Here is a 16519-nt window from a genome sequence, read left to right on the forward strand (position 1 = left end):
CTTGTCACTTTCTGATTTTGATGGTATATTATGGCTATATGGAATACCCTTGAGGAAGAGAAATATACTGAAGTATTTAGGGGGACAAAAGAGAAGCATCCATCTCAAATATCCTAGGAAAAAAGTTATGTACTGTACTTGTAACTTTTGTTTAGAATTGTTTCAAAATTCAAAATTAACACATTATTTTCAGCACAGTAATCATGTGCAATAATGACATACACTTCTAATTATATAAAATAATTTGTACCTATAATTTTCAATATTTTAGGTAGATGACCTTTTTGAGATTCTAAACACGCGATCTGTCTCCAGAATATAAAGACATGATAAAAATCTCAATTATATTTCAGAAAGTTTGGCAAGTCAGTGAACCCATTCAGCATCCCCGTTCCCTGCTAAAAATTTGATCCACAGACTTCAGTACCTTAGCCACTGCTTTAAATGGCTATATACTCCTATATGGTAAAATAGACCAAAAAAACCCCAAGACCTAGATATAAATACATGAAAATTATTACTTAAAATGAGGGTTTTTTTTTTTCAAAAACAAAGTTTGAGTAAAATTAACAAGGGTGGCAAATTTACCACTACAAAGGTCTTTCATAGGAGACAGGTTATACCTTCCTAATCTTTAAAATAATTCTAAGGTTCTGTAGTTCAATAGTGAAACAAGCACAATATCCTGGCATAAAACTATCTTTCAGACAAAATCCACCTGCTGTGTATTAAAAAATGTAATACCTGAAAACTTCCTGCCTTGGGAGAGAATAAACCTGATCCATAATACAAAAACCACTCAATCTACAAATGCTTTCAACAGAAAGATGGACTAAATATAAAGGGGGAAATTCTGACCTCCTTTGGTGCTAGACTGCAGTCATAGCTAGGCAGGAGGTGATATTACTATCTCATATTTAAAATTATATTTCAGATATATGTGATACAGTCACCTAAGAAAAGGATGGACCCACTTGACCCACAATAGTATTTGGCCTCCATGACCTAGACTAGGAAAGATTTAGAAATTACCCATCATGGAGAAAGAAAGTGCAGTCTTCCTTGCCAAGATGAAAACTACATACTAAATGAGTCTTCTATGTGAGAATTACATTTCCATCTGTAAAGAAGTTGCACTAACATGTTGCTCCCTTCATGTCCTTGCCTTCCGTTCAGTACTGAATTCTTTTAAAATACTGACAGACTATGCAGCCTTCACATTTCTGTCCCAACATCTAGCTAATTAAAATTAACAAATGTGATATCATTTTTACTTCAGTCCACCTATCCAATCAATCTTGAGTGTATTCAACGCCAAGAGAACAGTTTCTCTAGGTCTGACAAACATGACCATCTTTAACTAACTCAGCCTATATACTATGAAGTTTACCTTAGGCCTCTCGGTCTGTCAAAAGAAAGGATAGCTGTGTTTTTCGACACTGGAGTTTCTTGTATGACTTTCAAAGACCATATTAGGATAGTATATGTATGAGAAGCAAAAACAAATTAAGAATTATAATTCAATGACTTGCTAATATATATTTTTAAAATCACATTGATGACTTTTTAAAAGACTGCCAAATGAAACTGGGATATTATCAAGATTACATTTCTTACATATGTCAATCCAGACAGTGCTCTTGTTACAGAACCACATTTTTTTTTTTTTTTTACTTTTGAGACAGAATCTCACTCACTGTCGCCCAGGCTGAAGTGTAGTGGCACGATCTCGGCTCACTGCAACCCCTGCCTCCCGGGTTGAAGTGATTCTCCTGCCTCAGCCTCCTGAGTAGCTAGGATTATAGGTGCACACCACTACACCTGGCTAATAGACTGCAATCTGTAAGACTGATTTTACAAGTATTTTTCCTAATTACACTGTTTCATGATTAAGACACTGGATTTAAGCCATTAATTCAGATTAACAATTAAGCAAACAAAACATGAATATACGAATTACTGAAAAAAAAGTACCATTTTTTCTCATGAATTAGTAAATGATTAAGACAATGGCATGCTTTTTAGCTGTAAAGTCTCCTTTCTCTAAACTTCCATAACATTTGGTTTACACATTTCTTATGCCACTTAACACATTATGATTCATGGTATAGTTATGTGTATACTATTTTCCTCCTCTACTATTATAGTGTATTCATGTACCTTTAAAATCCCTCTCAAGCATCTAAAACAGTCATAACATCCATGGAATGAATAGCCTAACCTTCAAATATACCATAAATCTCTTCAAATTCAGAAAAAAAAATTTCCTTTTTTCTTAATATATAATCTTTAGTAGCATAAACTTTTAAAAAACAATTTTGCTGGCCAGGCATGATGACTCACACCTGTAATCCCAGCCCTCTAGGAAGCCAAGGAGAGAGGACTGCTTTAGGCCAGGAGTTCAAGGTTAGCCTGGGCAACACAGTGAGACCCCATCTCTACAAAACAAATTTTGTTTTATTTTTATTGTTTTAATTAGCTGGGCATAGTGGTGTATGCCTGTAGTCCCAAGTACTTGGGAGGCTGAGGTGGGACGATCATTTGAGCCCAGGGGCTCAAGGCTCTGGGAGCTCTGATTACACCACTGGGCTCCAGCTTGGGCACCAGAACAAGACCTTGTTTCAAAAAGAAAAGAGGAAAAGGGAAGGGGAAGGAAAGGGGAGGGGAAATGGGGGGAGGGGGAAGGGGGGAGGGGGAAGGGGGGAGGGGGAAGGGGGGAGGGGGAAGGGGGGAGGGGGAAGGGGGGAGGGGGAAGGGGGGAGGGGGGAGGGGGGAGGGGGAAGGGGGGAAGGGGGAAAGGGGAAGGTGAAAAAAGAAAAAGGAAAAGGGAAAGAAAAAAAAGGAACAATTTGTCAGTATGTGCCAAGAGCCACAAAATGTTCAAATACTTTGATCTAATAATCCTACTTCAGGAATTATTAATAAATAAATAATAATGATACTGCCCTCTGTCTGCCAACATACATATAACAAAACTCTGTGTGTTTAAAGATCTTCATTGCCATGCTATTTGTAACAAGGGTAGGGGTAAAAACAAATCTAGTGTCCATCAGTAAAAAAATAAATTACAGGTCAGGCGCAGTGGCTCACACCTGTAATCCCAGCATTTTGGGAGGCTGAGGCGAGTGGATCACAAGGTCAGGAGTTCAAGACCAGCCTGGCCAAGATGGTGAAACCCCATCTCTACTAAAAATACAAAAATTAGCTGAGTGTGGTGGCAGGTGCCTATAATCCCAGCTACTGGGGAGGCTGAGGCAGAGAACTGCTTGAACCTGGGAGGCGGGAGGTTGCAGTGAGCCAAGATAGCACACTATACTCCAGCCTGGTCGACAGAGTGAGACTCTGTCTCAAAACTACACTACACTACACTAAACTAAAAACTAAGTTAAACTAAAATAAATTACAAAAATTATAGCATATTCGATCTCAGATTAGAATACACATATAGCCATTAAGCATTATCGTTAAAATGTTGACCAAAATTTCCATTCTGTAAAATTTTTATTGCAGCATTATTATGAGATTAAACAAAACAAATCATTCAAATGTCAAATGATAAAGCAATGGTAAAATATCAGAGAGCCACAGCTGGAAACATTATGCAGTTGTCAAAGTAAAATATGGAAGATAAACGTAGCATATATTAATGATTATTATCTCTTGCGGCTAAGTCTTTATTTTCCTTTTTTTCTCTTTTTAGTATTTCCTAACTGTCATGTAATTCAGGAATTAGCATGAAAAAATATCCTTTTCAAAAAGGCAGGTCCTCCTTGATGACTCCAAATAAGTCTCACCATGTTTATTTCTTTCCAGAAAACAGCACAGTTTGTAATCATTTGACTTACTGTTTGCCTATCTCCCTAAATTAACATAAACTCTGGTAATCTTCCTACATAAATAAACACAACATAATTGCTGTAAATTTATAACTCCAAGAATGTAGTATTTATATAGAAAGACCAATGAACTAAACCAAAGGGTAAGAAAGAGAACAAACCAAGCATATACACTTTCAAAAATTAAGCTTGTAACAAACGGTTTTGGTAGGGCTACTTAACCATTTAAAAAATAAACATCAGATTCCTGCCTCACAACTTAGATCAAAAAAACCATATGGATTTAAGATTTCAAAATAAAAAATTAGTCTTTAATAAGTCATTTAGTCTTTATATTTAATATGTGGTAGAACTTCTAATAACCTTGAATCAAGCAAGAAGACATTAAGTAAACCATAAAGAGAAAGATTGAGGTCAGGCATAATGGCTCACACCTGTAATCCTAGCACTTTGGGAGGCCAAGGCGGATGGATCGCTTGAGCCCAGGAGTTCGAGATCAGCCACGGGCAACATGGCGAAACATCATCTCTACAAAAAAATACAAAAACAAAAAATTAGCTGGGCACAGTGGCACACAACTGTAGTCCCAGTTACTTGGGAGGCTGAGGGGAGAGGATGACTTGAACCCAGGAGGCAGAGACTGCAGTGAGCCAAGATTGTGACACTGCACTCCAGCCTGGGTGACAAAGCGAGACCCTGTAGGGAGGGAGGGGAGGGAGGGGGGGAGGGAGGGGGGGGGGGGGGGGGGGGGGGGGGGGGGGGGGGGGGGGGGAGGGAGGGGAGGGAGGGAGGAAGGAAGGAAGGAAGGAAGGAAGGAAGGAAGGAAGGAAGGAAGTTTGGATAATATAAAAATCAAGCTAATACAACACAACACACAAAAAATTCTGGAAAAAAATGTCAATGCCTGCCAACAACAAAATAATAATAATGCCCTCAGAGTACCTACCTACCTAAACTTAAGAAAAAAAAAAGTTTTTAAAAATAAACTGGAACACACCATTTATAAAAGAATATCAAAGATAAATAAACAAAACATAACTAGCAACAGCCAGGTGCGGTGGCTCACACCTGTAATCCCAGTATTTTGGGAGGCCGAGGCAAGTGGATCACCTGAGGTCATGTGTTCAAGACCAGCCTGGCCAGCATGGTGAAACCCCATCTCTACTAAAAATACAAAATTAGCTGGGGGTGGTGGTGCACACCTGTAGTCCTAGGGAGGCTGAAGCAGGAGAATTGCCTGAACCTGGGAGGCGGAGGTTGCAGTGAACCGAGATTGCACCACTGCACTCCAGCCTGGACAATAGAGCAAGACTCCGTCTCAAAAAATAAATAAATAAAATAACTAGCAACAATAAAATACAGATGAAAATAAGATACCACGTTTTAGGAATCAGGTTAATATCCAATGTTGGTAGTATTCAGGAAAAACGGTGCTGTCAACACTTGATGAGCGTGCAAAATGGTACACAACTTGTTTTAGAGCAATTTGGTGTTATGTATCAAAACCCTTAAAACAATGCATCAATCTTAACACAGCAATCCAAACTTCCAAAGCCTAATTATTCTAAGAAAATAAATAAAAATTGAAGCAAAGGTATAACTATAACCATGTTATTACAGTATTAATACTAGCTAATAATTTTAACTATCCTGACAATATGACCAAGAATGATATATCCAATCTATACAGGCCATTAAAGTCTACAATTTGACCAATAGATAGGTTATGAAAGAACGTAAGATATCACAAGATAATCACAATTTAACTACACATTTAAAAGGCAATCATAGAACATTACAGATACACATAAGAATACTAAATGTTCCTATACTTAAGAGTTATTACCAATAGGTGACAGATGACAATATTTATTTTCGTTTTGCTTTTCTGCATTTCTCAATTTCTGCAATGAAATATATTAACTTCATTTTTTAAGTGCTTTAAAAAATATTCAGATTTAACAGCTAGAAGCAATGTACAAAATTAAAATAGTGTACATGTGGAATTATGTGATTTTTTTCTTCTAAACTTTCTCTTTGAATTACTTTTTCTAAGATAAAATTCACCATTTTAAAGTGTATAATTCAATGGTTTTTAGTATATCCCCAATGTTGTGAAGTCATTATCGGTTAAGTTACTTCTATTAATAAAAGCAAAATAAAAATACAGAGCTCAAGGAAAAATCTTAAAATCATAACTCAAAGCATTTCAAGGAGCTAACGTATCTTAAAAATACCACAAAATGCTCAACAGCCTAGATACAAAATTTTGAGCCAATATTATCTTTCAATTTTTTCAAATAACCTGATAAACTGACATAGATGTTATTCTATCAATTCAAACATCAACAGGTAGTAGAGGAAAATGACAACTAGGATAGTCATCATATATCCTATCACTAACTAAGTAACTCCTAAACTTTCTCTGATAAGGCACATACCAAAAAAAAATTAGGATAAACTCTGAATCCCAAAAAATGGCCAAACCAACATGTTCTAAGCTCTCTCTCACTGGAAAAAAAAAAAAAACAGAAATGCCAATCTGCCACTAAAGACATGTGGCATAGGTCAAATACATTACTGACATATCATTAACATTTTAAAATTCTCTTATCAAAAATTTTGCAAAGTTCAAGATTACAGAAATGACTGAATTTTGGATTCTATCTTCCTAGGATTCAGAATAATAGGTTTAATACCACCTGTTTTAAAAACTATTTCAAGTTAAAGCAAACTACAGTCTTCTGAGTTCTGCCTCCTTGAGAATTCTAGTAAAAACAGGATATTACAATTAAAAATTTATTCTCTATCAGTTAAGTCTGATTAGGGAGCACACTAATGATAGTCAAGTTCCAAGCCAAACAGGTTAGACAACTTCACTGAATAGAGATCTACATGTCTTCATTACTTGATATGTCTAAATTTTTAAAGATTCAATATCAAGAATTCTAATCTCCCCATCAAATTGCCAATCAGGGTCTCCAAAATCCTCGCTAGTCTACCTTTCCAGCTTTATTTCTAATTGTAAAGTTACATCTTAAGGGTCAGATCCTAAAGTCAGTGTGCTGTGAAAAAAATCTTGAAAAATTCCTTATATCATCCATAAAGCACAATTACATACAAGCTAACAACCTATCTTCCTCCTCCACTAAAATAGGTAACTGTTTCTTTGAACACATAAAAAGTGACCAATTTGTATTTAGGTGCCCTGTTGTCCCTACACTATAACATTCAGCAAAGTGAGGAGTTCACACTATCAAACTATGTGGAAGCTGATAACAACTAAGAGAACAGCAAATGCACCTCTCCCACTTCACACCCACTCTAGGCCAGATGCTCATTCCAGTGGAATAACAGGAAAAATTACTTGTACTATTTAAGTTTTCTAGTTCTCATTCTCATTCATTCTCTCTTTCACTGAATTCATCTAAGTTCAAGGCATACTGGATATACTCTTATAAACACTGCACTATACCCAGTATCCCTAGATTAGCCTCTGCATGGTAGTTAAGAGCATCCCAGATTAACTGAGCAGTAGACTGGGTTTGGTTCTGCCATCTCCTAGCAATGTAACCATGGGCAAGTAACCTAATCTCTCTATGCCTCAGTTTCTTCATCTCCAAAATGGAATAACAATACCTACTTCACAGGGCTGTTGTAAGAATTGTGAGTTAGTAGATAATGCCTATAAAGTACTGAAAACATTGCCTGGCACATAAAAAAGTTATGTAAATGATGGCTATTACTTCCCCCAACAGGACTGCTCCTTCAATCTTGGCCCCAATTCTATCCTTCAAAAATTTGTCCCAATGCCTCCCTTTTCAAAAGAAGGCAATAATAATCTCCAACTGAGGCAAACTCTCCTATACCCTTAAACTTCTATGGCTCTTAACTTTTGTGTGATTCTACTGACTCATATTTCTATGTGGCTTATCTTGTCATATAAATCAGAAGCTCCTTTAAGAGAAAAAATATGGGAATACACAGCATGCTTCTTTGATACAAATAAGTCACTCAGGCAAGTATTCAATAAACATTGCTTTATGAAGCAAGATTATTAAAGGTTTTCCAACAAAGTACAAAGAGTTTAATAAAAAAAAATCTGTTACAGATTCTCAGTTGATATCAATGTAAGTTGTAAATGAACTGTTGTAATGTGAGAGCCAAATTTATTCTGAGTTTAGATCCCAAAAATGAGGATTTAGCTCATAAGGAATAGCTGAAAGTTTTTAAGTCAAGAATATTAAAGCAAGGCTGGTTTCAGCTTTCTATGATTTGCAAATGATGCTGTTAGAGTCAGTCTAAAATCTGAAAAATAAATCAACATATTAGATACTAAGTGATTAGATACTTAGTGACTATGTATTAGGCACTACACCTATATAGATGAAAATATATAATACCTGCACTCAACGTATCTATTCAAATATAGTTAATTAAACAATGTTCAAGGCACAGTGGGAAAACAGAGTAAGGATATTAACACTTAAAAGTAAGGATATTAACACCTATTTTTCTTTGGCCTCAGTTGAAGTCTTATCATTAGGAAGAGAAAAAAGAAAAGCTGCATTTCACGAAGGGATTAATTAGAAAAGCTAATAAGTAATATACATCTAGAGACTGAATATTTCCTCTAAAAATCAAAATCAGATGACTATTTGATTTTTTTCATTTGGAAAAATGCCACAGAGATTTTAAATCAACTCTCTGGCCTTGATCACCAGACATTATCCTACTAAGTATAGTTAAAAAGGTTATTATTTAAACAAAAACTCTAAAGTCAAAGGAAATTTTTTTAATTGTTACAGTTCTCCTAATGGACCTAGGAGGCTTTCTCGTAAGTGAAAAAACTATATTTGTCTACAGTTTGTCACTTGAGATTATTAATATTACATACGTAAAGGTAAGATACAGTGTTTCTTCATATGATGATGATGTTACCAACCTGCCGAAGAAAAGGTATGCTCCGCATTATTTTATCCCTCTATCTAGACCCACCTCTACTCCACAGCAGCAGTTTGCAAGCTAGATGTACTACACTTCTACTCAACAAGAGATACATAGACAAGGTAACCAATGCTATAAAGTATCAAATTTGCAAATTTTGTGCCATGTTTTAACTGTGAACTCTGACGATGTATACAAGTTCCAAAGAGCCAAAAACTGACCAACAGGTAAAATACTGCAGTCAGTAGATAAAATACCTCCCAATAAAGGAGTATTTCACAGCTAGTTCAATTAACCTAATTCAGCACCAAAATAAAAATACTAGATGTTGAAATATAATTAACAAAAATGTATACTACCTAAAAAGTCCAGCATCAACTCAACTTTCTTTGTTAAGGATAGCTAATCCACTACCCTGCAATTCACCTTCTTAAATAAGAGAAATACAACAAAGTTACACTATACAATATTCGTAACTTAGGTTCTAAAGTCAGCCTATATGAGGTGAAGATATTGTATAGTCATTTAAGAGTAAGATTGTCATTGAAGATAACTAATCTTACAGATGGGAAAGACACTGTGTTTCTTTATATATAATAATGATGTTACCAACCTACAGTCAAAATTATCCTTAACAGTATTTTCAAATGGACTATAGGCAGGGTAATGTGTTCATGGAATAAAACACAAAAGAAAACTGAGACTGAATTAGAGAACGAGGAGAGTCATATTTTACTCATTCCAGTGTAGTTGATTCCAAAGGTAATCAACTACATTATTATGATCCTCTATCTTACCTTTCTTTTCAAAATTCAGAGCACATAAAGTTAAATGCTTATATGATACTCCACTATAGCATATAAGCCAGAAAACAAAACTATCCTGGAGTAATAAATAACCACCAGATGCTATTTTCTTTTGTAGCACTATGAATTGAAGATAACTTCCCTAGAGTTCCACTCCAACACTATCACCTGCCATTTCTCAACTTTTAGTTTCTACCTTAAAAAAAGAGGCAAGAAGACATAAATCCCATTATGCCACTGAGTTAAATTTTAAAATGTATGCACATAAGAGAAAATATAACAAAGATATGATCACTGTAGATATCTGTGCTAGTATTTTCTTAAATCTATTCAGAGTTGACTAACGTTTAAAACTTAAACCAAAGTTCCATTTTAGTAAGAAATCATATCTTACCCACTACCATAAGCGTGAATTCAAAACCTCTCTTCACTGATTTTCTGTATACTTGATTTGGGAGATTGGCAAATCCCACATAGCCTTCAAGGTTCTTCTGTTGCTGACAAAAGCAAAAAGGGCCAAGTTATTCATGTATCAACAGTACTATTCAATCACATTTCAAATTCCCTTCATTAACCTATTTTAGAAAATTATACTATTATTCACAGCAAATCAAACTACTTCCATGGCATTATCAATAAAACTATCAATTCTTAAATGGACAAAATTATTTGAGCATGAGTTGACTGACAATATAATGGTTAATTATAAAAATCCAAGGGAATGAAATAAAAATTTAGAAAACCTGCCTCAGAGCAAAGATTTCAATTGACAGTAGTTAGTAACAAGATGATTGACCAACCAACTAAAAAAGCAAAATAACAAAGGATTTTTCACAATAAAAAAATTCAAATCCCCTTCATATCATATTAAGAATCCTTTTTAATTATCTCCTTTGATCGCACTGACTAATTACCACAGGTATGAGATTCTTGAAATTTGTCTTCTTATTCATGAAATGAAATCAAAATGTTGAATTTAAAGCAATTTTTAAAAATAAACTCTTGAAGGCTCTTGTGATCAGTGTCAACCAGCTACAGTATCATTCAAGCTGTTAAGCCAGGTCCAATTTTGTCACTTCAAGGTTTCACATGATCCTACTGCCTTTATCTTCAGGTTTATCCAGGTTTTAAAGTAAATTATAACTTCATTTTCTATTGGTTTTTTATTCCTAGATGACCTCAACGATAGTTTCATGAGTAATTGAAAGAAATCTACTTCCAAATTGGTGTAGTAAATAAGTCTGACTTCTAACTTACCCATGGGTGAGAAATGCTGTCCATAGTTAAGACTATCTGAATAAGCAGAGTCTCATTGGTTAATTTCACTTTGGAGGTAGTCTTATCTCAACATTAAAAAATAGCAAAAAGAGGCAAACATTCTCTTAAAAGTTTCTGCCACATTTAAATTCTCATTTAAAAAGCACTCAAGAGATCAAAACATCAATTCAATACATTTGGATTTAACAAAGAACAGAAGTCTACAATGTTTACTAGCCATGTAGCTAAATATTCCATCCATAATCTTTGGCTCTTTTGTTCATTTCATAAAACTAATTCTTAAGCCGAATTTTAAAAACTAAGCCCATTAAAATGAAAAGCTAACTATAAACATAATAATTGGGAGACTAATCAGAATCTAATATTTTTAAGTCAAATATTTGAAAGTCTGCTATGAGTGGAGTTAGAAAGATGCATTAAACCTAAGGTTTCCTTGGCTCATATTTCATCCAACTGTAAATTAACTTCAACTGAGACTGAAAAAAATCTCTGTATAAATTATGTAGTATACTCACAGCTACTTTGTAAAGAACACATTTCCATCATTCCAGCGTTCCAGATTCCAACAGAAGAAATCCACAGAGGAACAGTAAACAAAGAATTCCAAGAATTGTAATGACATATTCAGGCCAAACAGGAGAGGCAAATCCATTGAAACACAGCAAAAGACAGAGGGGAAAAAAAAAAAAGTTACTTACATGTAACTCAACAAATTAGAGGTAAATTAAAAAGAAATTAAAGTCAGACTTGTTTCTAAACATGTCAAAGTAATATTTTTTGTGTGGGATATAATGCCAGTGAGTTTAAACCCATTTTCAGCAACTGTCCTGCTGAAATATAGAAAATAAGGCCCATCATTGCACCCTGCAGTTGAGGTTTTACAGAAACGGTAGAAAAGATACAAAAGTGTAAAGTTCCAGGAAGGTATACAGGAACCAAGTTTTAAATTACAAGAAGAAAAAAATGTAAATTTCATGCAATTTTGCTTTGTCAGTCACTGGATTAAGACAGCTCAGATCAGACAAATGCAAATGTTTTGGTTAAAACCTTTTCATACAATGCTGTATTTCAAGTTCTATTAATTAAACTGAAGTCCAGAATTTAAAGAAATGTAGACATTTAGATACAGGAAAAGGAAGGAAGCTAAAGATGATAAGCAGAAACAGATGGAAAGAGGAGACAAATGTGAACTGTGAAAACTGAAAGGCAACTAATGAAGCATAGAAAATAAAATAGATAATCCTTGGCCAAACTGTGAAAAGTGTACATTTTTATACTGATACACATCTATGAGTTATATCACAACCCACTTCAAACTGAAGTCCATTTTATAGTTAAGGTAATTAAATGTAATAAACAAAACCCCAGTTTTAAAGTTAATTACAAAATTATTCCATGACAAAATCATCCAATGACTTCCGAACTTCCTCAAAAGTAAAAGCCGAAGTCCCAATGATGGCCTACAGTGTTTCTCTACCTTAGCAGCATCTTAGAATCACTTGGGGGAGCTTTTATAAAATCCTAATGTCTCAGCGCACCTCCATATCAATTAATCTCTGCAAGCGAGACCCATCCATCAGTATTTTTTAAAGCTCTTCACGTAATTCCAATATGTACCAATGAAAGCCACTAGCCAACAAAGCCTGGCAAGATCTGGCTCTACTCTTACTTCTGGCCTCATCTCCTGCTACTTCCTCCTCTTGCTCACTTCACTTTCCCCAACACTGAATCCCTAACTACTCCCCAAACATACAGTGCATACTTTCACTTCATGGCTTTTGCACTTGTTGCTTTTTTTTTGAGACAGAATTTCACTGTGTTGCCCAGGCTGGGGGGCAGTGGCGTGATCTGAGCTCACTGCAACCTCTGTCTCCGAGGTTCAAGCAATTCCCTGCCTCAGCCTCCCAAGTAGCTGGGATTACAGACATGTGCCACCACACCCGGCTAATTTTTGTATTTTTAGTAGAGATGGGGTTTCACCATCTTGGCCAGGGTGGTCTTGAACTCCTGACCTCATGATCCACCCGCCTTGGCCTCCCAAAGTGCTGGGATTACAGGCCTAAGCCACCGAGCCTAGCCACAGATTATTTTTATTACTCAAATGTCACCTTCAAAAAGGCCTGCCCTAATCACCTTATTTAAAATTACAACCCCACTCCTCACCTTAGCACTTTGCTGCCTGCTGTATACTTCTCCTTAGCTCTTGCCACGATCCAACATACATTTTACCCAACTTGTTTACTGTGACCTCCACCCTGCCCGCAATGTAAGCTCCATCAAGACAGAGATCGAATGAATTACATAAATTGTACGTCAAAAAAGGAAGCTACTGAGAGCAAGTTGCAGTAGTTTCAAAGAATACAGTATTTTAGACTGCACCTTGAAGGAACTCATCAGATAAGAGGTGTAACAAAAATGCCTCAGGGCCTGCCCTTGTCTCTTATTCACTGCTTTATCCTCAGCAACAAGAACAGTCTTTGGCACACAGTACTATTTTAAAATTGTGAAAAGTGGAAAACCATTCCAGGCAAAGGGGTGGGCCCTAAAGTGGGGATGAACTGGGTATTTCCAAGAGTAAAAAGAGAGCCGAGGCAGGTGGATTGTCTGAGCTCAGGAGTTTGAGACCAGCCTGGGCAACACGGTGAAACCCTATCTCTACTAAAAAATACAAAAAATTAGCCGGGCATGGCAGTGTGTGCCTGTAGTCCCAGCTACTCAGGAGGCTGAGGCAGGAGAATGGCCTGAACCTGCCCGGGGGGTGGAAGCTGCAGTGAGCCGAGATCGTGCCATTGTACTCCTGCCTGGGCGACAGAGCGAGACTCCGTCTCCAAAAAAAAAAAAAAAAAGAAGGTCCATGAACTATAATGAAGTGAAGTAGTGGACAAGGGGATGAGTGATAGGAAATGAGGTCAGGGAGGCAAGCAGGGGCCTGATCATTTGGGACTCAGCCGAAGTAGGAAGTATATGGATGTTATTTTAGGCATGATAGGAAGCCACTAGAGAGTTTTTCATAGGCAAGTGACCTGATTACTGTTTTAAAGATAGCTCTCAGCCATCCAGAGTGGTTCATGCTTGTAATTCCAAACTTTGGGAGGCCAAGGCGAGAGGATTGCTTTAGCCCAGGAGGTTGAGGCCTCAGTGAGCTGTGATCGTGCCACTACACTCCAGCCTGGGCAACAGAGTGAGAAATTTCATGGTTGGTTGGTGCTGAAAATATAGATTTAGGAATCATCGCCATACAGATACTATTGAAAAAGGATTGGATTCCCAAAGACAGACTACAGATAAACAGGAGGTCAGCAGGGCACGGTGGCTCATGCCTGTAATCCTAGCACTTTGGGAGACCGAGGCTGGTGGATCACAAGGTCAGGAGATCGAGAACATCTTGGCCAACATGATGAAACCCCATCTCTACTAAAAATACAAAAATGGGCTGGACTTGGTGGCAGGCGCCTGTAGTAGTCCCAGCTACTCGGGAGGCTGAGGCACAAGAATCGCTTGAACCTGGGAGGCGGAGGTTGCAGTGAGCCGAGATCGTGCCACTGCACTCCAGCCTGGGCAACAAGAGAGAAACTCCAGTCTCAAAAAAAAGAAGAAGGGGGTCGAGGCAAAGTCCTGGAGCAGAGAAAGATCAGTCAGTGGAGACAGGAAGAAAACCAAGATCATCTCAGGGATGGAGGATTCATTCAACTATGCTGAATGCTACAGAGAAAGATACCATAACAGAAACAGACATACTGATAAAATTTGGAAATAAGGTCACTGGTAACTTAAAAAATAAGAGCAGTCTCAGTAACATGGTGACAAAGAAGAGTAACTAGGATGATTTACAGTAGACAATTATTTGCACGTAATTATTATAATAAATAACTTTAATTTTTTTAAATAAAATTATTTTAAACATTTTGTCAGTTCCCCCATGACTGATTTCCCAGAGGGAGAGAACCATGTCATATTCATCTCTATGTTCTTAGCAAAGTGCTGACACACAGTAGATATTTTAAAAATCTGAATGACTACTCTTTCAGGAAAACGTCTTCTGAGGAAGAAACTCTGTACAAAGATAAAACATTGGTTTGGTTCTGCTAAAAATGTATCATCCCAAAATTTGTATAAAAGTGTCCTATCAGATACAAAAATATGGCTCTGAAGCTAACTAGCACAAATACTATTTAGAAAATATACTAATAATTTGGCAGGGCATAGTGGCTCCGGCCTATAATTCCAGCATTTTGGGAGACTGAGGCAGGCAAGCCTCTTGAAGTCAGGAGTTCGAGACCTGCCTGGCCAACATGGTGAAACCCTGTCTCTACTAAAAATACAAAAATTAGCCAGGCATGGTGGTGCACACCTGTAATCCCAGCTACTCTGGAGGCTGAGGCAGGAGAATCACTTGAACCTGGGAGGCAAAGGTTGCAGTGAGCCAAGATAGCTGCACTCCAACCTGGACGACAGAGCAAGACTGTCTCAAAAAATAATAAAAAAATAAAAAATTTAATACTGGTCAATTAAAACATATAGACTCCAACCACTGCACTCCAACCTGGACGACAGAGCAAGACTCTGTCTCAAAAAATAATAAAAAAATAAAAAATTTAATACTGGTCGATTAAAGCACATAGACTTCTCATATCTCATTGAGAATTTTTCCATATCCTAAATTCTAAAATCAACCATGGTCTGTAATTCAAAAGACTTAACCACCCACTGATTCTTTTCCTGCACAAATGTTCACAGTGCCAGTGTGAAATATCTCAGGATAAGGAAACATTATTTATAGATGTGAGTAATACAATTGTGGCATTTATAAGTATATATAAATAAAAGTATATTCACCCAAGCTTCTACAAAAATACCCCTAGGTCTTTAAAGTATTCCTTGATTTCAAACATTAGTCATGTAAGAAGAAACATTTATCAAATAATATTTTCTAAAAGCGTATCTGCTAGATATGCTTTACAAAATCTTTTAGATGTTAAATCTGTATGTTAAAAGCATAGTTAAGGAAAAATCAAACTACATTAACTCCACTGTTTCATGGAAAAATCAACTTAAATACAATATCCGGTAACTTAGTTCTAACCTTCCTTCTAAGGTTACGTAAGTTCAGCACAAATATATTCAAATAACAGCATGCTTCAAACAAGTTCTAATAGATAGATTACTGAAATTCTTTAAGAATTCTTTACGTTCTCTTGCCACTTGTTCCTATTCCACAGTTACCCAAATCTTGCCATCTAAAATCTCATTACCATTTTTAAATCTCTGAATACTAATTTTCAACAAATTTCCCAGTAGATAAAAATTTTCCAATAGAAAAAAGCAGCAACTTATTTTGAAAACTATTAAATATGCTTTTTAGTAACAACAAAAAATTGATTAAGGGGAGTTGTAACAGAATGGAAGCCTAATAAAAATCAGAATTTGAGAAAAACACAACCCTAGAAGGAACTACAAACCTTCAACTTCCCACTATCATTACAAATAAGATGTTTAATAAAAAACTAAAATGATTAGGGATTATAATGTGCACCTCAAATTACCTTAATACACCCCAAATTCTATTTCTCCCTTTAGTATGTGCAGTTTAAACATCAGGCTACAAAAATCCAAGGTTTACATTAGTAACTTCACATTTCAAAAATAACCATT

At 36.3% G+C, this 16519-nt stretch overlaps 1 protein-coding gene across 4 annotated transcripts in view; it reads right to left on the bottom strand.

Annotated features, from left to right (window-relative positions):
- The window catches only part of SEPTIN7 (septin 7), a 107497-nt gene that overhangs the window by 65126 nt on the left and 25852 nt on the right, over positions 1–16519 (bottom strand). Inside the window, exons 2-3 of one of the 4 annotated variants that reach the window (XM_012496808.2) lie at positions 11383–11387; positions 9984–10086 (exon numbers count right to left, since the gene is read on the bottom strand). In XM_012496808.2, coding sequence (XP_012352262.1) covers positions 9984–10086; positions 11383–11387 — 108 coding nt within the window. The remainder of the gene's footprint in view (positions 1–9983; positions 10087–11382; positions 11388–16519) is intronic. The other 3 variants (XM_030797468.1, XM_003268897.4, XM_030797469.1) reach the window with 3 other exon arrangements.

The sequence above is a fragment of the Nomascus leucogenys genome, chromosome 17 (assembly GCF_006542625.1).
Source record: "Nomascus leucogenys isolate Asia chromosome 17, Asia_NLE_v1, whole genome shotgun sequence".
In the NCBI taxonomy this organism is placed as follows: Eukaryota; Metazoa; Chordata; class Mammalia; order Primates; family Hylobatidae; genus Nomascus; species Nomascus leucogenys.